Source organism: Rissa tridactyla, chromosome 4, assembly GCF_028500815.1.
Source record: "Rissa tridactyla isolate bRisTri1 chromosome 4, bRisTri1.patW.cur.20221130, whole genome shotgun sequence".
Taxonomy (NCBI): domain Eukaryota; kingdom Metazoa; phylum Chordata; class Aves; order Charadriiformes; family Laridae; genus Rissa; species Rissa tridactyla.
The window spans coordinates 63320929-63326888 of record NC_071469.1 but is presented as its reverse complement, the minus strand read 5'-3'; the positions used below and the strand labels follow the sequence as shown (position 1 = coordinate 63326888).

Below are 5960 nucleotides of genomic sequence, written 5' to 3'. Positions count from 1 at the left end.
AATGGGGATTAAACCCAATTCTGCATGTTTCAAAACCCATACAATTTTCAGGAGGAATTATCTGTCACCGTAATCCCTGCAGCTCTGTTTATCTCTGATCAGAAAGGCGAGTGCCAAATTGGCACACTGATGCACGTACCAAAAAAGAGCGTGCCTATAAGCACAGATCATGATTTGCATACTTATTAGCCTTGACTGCCAGGGAACATTCTGGTTCCTTTGTAAGCACAGAAACAGTAAAAATATGCTAATAGCAGCATATAAAATTTGGCCTTTAGCCAATCTGTCAATATTGAAAGTACTTGCCTGTAATATAGTGGGTAAACAACCTGCTGTATAGAATGATCCAAGGCATGATATGAACTTGCTGAAATTTAGTCATTTTGTGCCTGAAAACCTCACAGATCAGAAAGTGAAACATAAGCATACATGCAAGACAGATGTCACACTGACTTTCTATGCTGTTATCTGTTTGCTGCCTTCTTTTCTGCTTTGCAAAGTTACTCATTCAAGAAGCCAGAGGATTGGTGTGAATTCCGCAGAGAATCACTTAATTCACCCTCAAAGCTGCAGCAGGGTAGGTTTAGACTGGACATTAGGAAAAAATTCTTCACAGAAAGAGTGGTTAGACACTGGAATAGGCTGCCCAGAGAGTGGTGGAGTCACCATCCCTGAATGTGTTTAAGACTCATTTAGATGTGGTGTTAAGGGATATGGTGTAAGGGAGAACTTTGTAGGGTGATGGTTGGACTTGATGATCCCAAGGGTCTTTTCCAACCTAAATGATTCTATGATTCTATGATTCTATGATTCTATGAAGTATGTCCTCCATATAGACACCATTTCTTCTCTTCCATGTACAATAAAGAAAAAATGTCTCCTGACATAAATGCTATAAAGTCATCTCTTTCTTACTATTGTCAAGTACAGCTTTTCCCCACAGAAATGATCATCAAAACCTATTAAAAGCATGAGGCTTCACTGGCTTCTCCAAGGTTGATCCACCATTGCAGAAGACAAAACCTTGAGCAGCAGCCAGTTCAATTTGCCTCCTCCTTCCTGAACCCCTTCCTCTGACTGGGAGGAGAGAGGAGAACACCACCTCTGCTCCTCATCCTTTGAACATTTCTCCAAGGAACATACAGTCTCTTTGGATGGTTCTAAGTTGCCTCGTCACAGTGTCGTCAGACCCTACATCGTGTAGTAGGAGTGGGTGATAACCTGCAGGGTTCAGGTCTTGGCAGCCTCTCAGTGACGTCCCGAGTGTGAGCTCCTGGTGGGCAGCAAACTTCTCTGGAGAAATTGTCTGGACGGCAAAGAGCTGCTTCAGCGCCTCCCAGTAAGGAATCTCCAATTGCTAATACCTTGCGTGCTTTCCTAGTGGCACAGGTTCTAATGCGGGTGGGTGGCTCAACTCTGCCGGCTTGACTTTTCCTGAATCCTGTCCGTTACTCCCATGCCCTGAATTCCCCAATCCCGGACTATCATGTCTGCATCCTAGCCCCTCTACCACCGCTGTGAAACCCTCCCCTTGCCTGGCACCAGAGAGAAGGAGCTGTAGCCAGACCAACCCCAGGGTCGTGCAGATCAAGACAGAAGCAGATGGATGGCGACGCCACAGAATCAGAGCTGCTTTGAAAATTGTAGTATGCGTGTGTTAAGTAGGGATTGGCCACATCATGTTGTACCTGAATGGTAGAGAGAGGTAGAAGAACCTCATGTAAAACCGCATTCAGGGTGCGCCAATTTGAACGGGACACCTCACGCGCATGAATAAAGCGTTACTCTTGAATTTCTGTACTTTGCATCCCAGCCTCTCTCCTGGCTTGGCACAGGCCAGTTGTGAAGGTTTCCAAACCCCTCCCATGGTTGGAAGGGGCCGCGGGGACAGCCAGCACCCCCCAACTGCCTCAGGACCTGCCGACCTGCCAGTCCCTCCCACACACAGCCCAAGGGTGTCAGGGGCACAGAAATGCCCTCAGACACCCCCCAGAGCTATCTTGCAAGCCTGAGATCTCCTGGCGGCAGAGGGAACTGTGCAGAGACCCTTGTGAAGCAGTATGTCAAAGGCTGTGGCAGGCTTTCAGTGGCCGAACCCCGTCTGCAGGACATCTTGCCCCCAACGCGACGGAGTTCCAGCATGAAGCTTCACAGTGACAGCGCAGAGTGCTAGTTCGGGTGGCTCGTTGATCCAAGGCAGCTGTGAAGGTGTCCACTTCTCCAGAAGGCACATCAGCAGTGTAACACGGGCAGTGATGGCTTGGGCAGACACTCAGTGACTCGCTGCACCTCTGGCTACACCCTGGGGCGGTGCTTCTGAGAGGAGCTGGCATTTTGCTCTCAGATTGGGCTCGGAGGAGAAGCTCAGAGCCCGGGGCCAGGAGAGACAGACAGCAGAGCTGGCCCCAACTCTGCCCCAACAGCACGGCCCTCGCAGAGCCCGGAAAAGCCACGTCCCTTGGGCTGATGGGCACCAGGCACCCGTTGGGCTTCTTTAGCACTCAGACACGGGCAGTTCTTTTGACGTGATAACTATCGAAGATCTTCCAAATCTTCTCCCATAGACCATCCTTGGATTTCCACTAGAGGTGTCCCAAAGACAGGGATGAGTGCAGCTCTCCTGCCGCCATGGCTGCTGCCAGGCCACTGCTTCTCAGAAACGTGGCACGGACTGCGCCAGTGCATGCCTGGAATTGGAGGCATCTCAAAAGCTTTCTTTAACCTTGCTGCACGTGTTTAGTCTCCCGTGTTAAAGTGGTGGGAACCCAAGCTTGAGGTGACGAGAGGGTGTGGAGCATGAGTCTCATGCTGGTACAGGAGCCAGAGCCGCCAGAGCCCCGCTCTGCCGTCGTGGCACTTGTCCCCCGTGCAAAGGGCTCCCCACTCGGCCGGCGTCATTCCCACCTCGCTGGGGTCACCCGAGGGCAATGCTACGGCGCTCCCAGGGCTTGCTTTGTGTATGGCCCCCAAGGAAGCCACGTCAGGCTCCCTCCCTGCGGAGCCACAGAGGCAATGTGCCCAGCTGTGGAGGGTGACAAATTATTCCCATTGCCCCAGTGCAGGAGCACAGGCAGGATGGGGAGCCGTAGCTAGAGAATCAGTGAAACCAGAGCCCACCACATCAGCACTCAGCCCCCTGTGCCCACATTCCCCAAAAAACTGATGCGCACTCACTCAGAGATGCGGCTTTTGTTCAAACACACTCTTTATTGTCAACTTTGCGCAAAGTAGAGCTCCTAGAAGGAAGGGATGCTCTTCAAAGATGCACGGGCAGTCAAGGGGACACAAACACAGCTCTGTCCGGGAAGACCTCTTTCAGTCTCCGCAGAAGACCAGTCTTGTGAGCCGACCTTGCACTTCCTCAAAGTCATGCAGTGCCTTGGCGTGGGCAGCTGGATCCTGCAGCAGGCACTGGAAGAGGTTGATTGGCTCAGCCGCTTGGAAGGCTGCGGGCAAGACGATGTCCTCAGGCATGTTCTCATTACCAAAGAAGAAGTGGTGCAGGCGTTTTTCCTCCAAGCAGCCGTGCAGGTACCACATGATATCCTGCAGCCGCATCAGGAATTCCCTCCTTCTCCAGCTTGACGGGGGTATGGTGTTCAGGAGGTGCATCACAACCGTTTTCAAGACATCAGAGGAAAAGCCTGTGCCCACCAGGCTACCAGCGCAGAGCTGCAGGCATTTGAGATGGAAGTTGTCACGCGGGGCCTGCCTGGCCACATGCCTGAAGAACTTCACCTCTGCCACAGCATAGCTCTCTGCCCAAATTGTGCTTGGGGTGAAGATGGCCTCTGCAGTCTGGCTGCTCAGGAAGATGTCCGAGTCGCCTCGCTGCACCCCAAACATCATCTCAATGAAGAGGGATCTCCCGGAGGCGTTTGTCAGCTGCAGCTTGCAGGAGCGGCTGGAAGGCAGCACCTTCATAGTGTAGAGACGTGACTGAGGCATCTTCCGCCAGGCTGACCTCACCAACTTCTGGAACCAGCGGGCAATCTTCTCAACATCTAGGTAGGAGCCGGTGCAGAGGATGCCTAGGAAGCTCGAAACCTGATTTCTGCCTAGCCCCTCCTCGGGTTGGTGGAGGAAGCACAGCACGTTCTCCATGCCTTGGTCCCTGGGGCAGGTGCACTCCAGCTCCACGCGGACGCAGTTCTTTGCCGGCATCTCCCCCGCAGCGCCCAGCTCCAGGTGGAAGGTGTGCCCCCGGGGGGGCTTCATGGGCACAAGCAGGCGGTAGACAGCATCATGCCCAGCGGGACTCCAACCTTCAAAGGCGCTGCCCACCCCGATGGCTGGCTGCAGCGCCGGGAAGAAACTATTTGACAAGCGTTCTTGTAAGACAGTGAGGAGGTCGCTCGCCAGCTCTTCCACCACCTGTCTCCTGTAGGCCATGCTCTTCACTGACAATCGGATGCGCTTTGTGATAGAATTCAGCAGACACCTCTGATAATCATCAGCATCTTCTTCTTCACTTTCATCCTCCTCCAGCTCTGTGCTGCTGCTGGAGCTCTCCTCTTCATGGCCGATCTCTGGCTGTCGCCTCCTTTTCCGGCGCCACCAGCAGAGCCTGAAGAGCAGGACTGGGACTCCAGCAATCGCCCAGAACTGCCACTGCTGCAAGGCAGCAAAGACCAGGGCTTCCCAGGCAAAGGCTGGCTTCTGGCTCCTCTGCTCCAGGCTCCTCTGCTCCAGGCTCCTCTGCTCCAGCTCCTGCAGCAGCCAAGTCATCCGAGCCATCAGATGCTCCACACGCTGCTGCACATGCTCGCGCAAGGCCTCGTCCAGCTCATTGCCGACCATCGGCAGGAGCTGGAAGATGCTTAGCACAAGCAAGGCGAGGACCCTTATTGCAGCCATAGCCTGTAGGAGTAAGGCCTGTGCCCAGCCCAGGGGCCAGTGGCTGGGCCCTCGATGCTGGGTGAGAACCCACCCCGCGGGGGCCGGCGTTTCTGCCCCGGCCCTGGTCCAGCCCAGCCTCCCCCCGCCAGCCCACTCACCGCTAGCCCAGGCCGTACTGGGGCAGCGCTGCTGCTGGCGCCTTTTATAGCTGCCCCCCATTGTGACGCGTCCCCTGTGGTGTCCCAGGCGACAGAGCGCATCACAGGCCGGCAGCCAGCCCTGCCCTTGGGCACCCCCCACCCCGGCTCAGCGGCAGCGTTTGATGGTCAATGCGACTGTGTTTCGACAAGATTCGATGGCGAGGTGCAATCGGTCATTTACTGCATGGAGGGCAGGGTCAGTCAGAACTGTGAGGGAGAGCCTCCCGTGGAATCAGGAGGTTCAGAGAGGACCCTCTTGCTTTCCAAACTCCTTCTCAGAGAGGAGTCCAGGGGCAGCTGTATCCAGTCCCAGACCTGGTCAAGGGTTTATGTCAAAAGGACTGTATCTTCCCAATCAATCCTTTGTATCGCTTAGCTGAGATTTCAGAGTTTAGCGTGCTGTTAGTCACTTACCCAGGATCTGTTGTGTCAAGGAATCTCTGCATCTCGAGAAGTAATCTTGAGAGGCGTTGCTACTTAAGGGGAGACGCTGCCGTGCAGGAGAATCACAAAGGCTCTTGGGGGGTTGACTATTTATGGGGGTAAGATGGTTGCCCTGTAGCCCTATTTGCATATTGACCACAGTACCAGCATTGCTTAAGTTGGTCCTTGGCTATTGTGTTTTTATCTGACTCCCCAGAACCACCTTGGAGCCCCGGATGCCACCATCATGACCAGATGCACCCATTGTGACCACCACAGGTGGTTATTGCTTGGGCAGGGTTATGGGCTATAAAGGTCATGATGGTGCCTGGCGGGGACCACACCATCACAGAAGCAGCCCCAAACCCTTAGCAAACATAAAAAGGGGCATTGTGGCCTGTGGATGCTTTACTTGCTCCTTGAGATCCCATCCTGAGTGATGGAATCGGCTGCCTTGGTGCTGGCCTCTGAGCTTGCGATGGTGGGTGTGCTCTCGGT

The 5960-nt window shown here is 54.0% G+C and overlaps 1 protein-coding gene across 1 annotated transcript; it reads right to left on the bottom strand.

The window, feature by feature from the left end:
* Window positions 1-3217: 3217 nt before the first annotated feature.
* Window positions 3218-4800, bottom strand: LOC128909015 (inositol 1,4,5-trisphosphate receptor-interacting protein-like 1). Its single transcript, XM_054200106.1, has one exon. It carries the CDS (start codon window positions 4798-4800, stop codon window positions 3316-3318), a length of 1485 nt encoding a protein of 494 aa, XP_054056081.1. The 3' UTR covers window positions 3218-3315.
* Window positions 4801-5960: the final 1160 nt, after the last annotated feature.

Excerpts from the sequence above, each read along its gene's own strand:
- LOC128909015 (XM_054200106.1), bottom strand. The coding sequence starts at position 4,800 with ATGGTCGGCAATGAGCTGGACGAGGCCTTGCGCGAGCATGTGCAGCAG.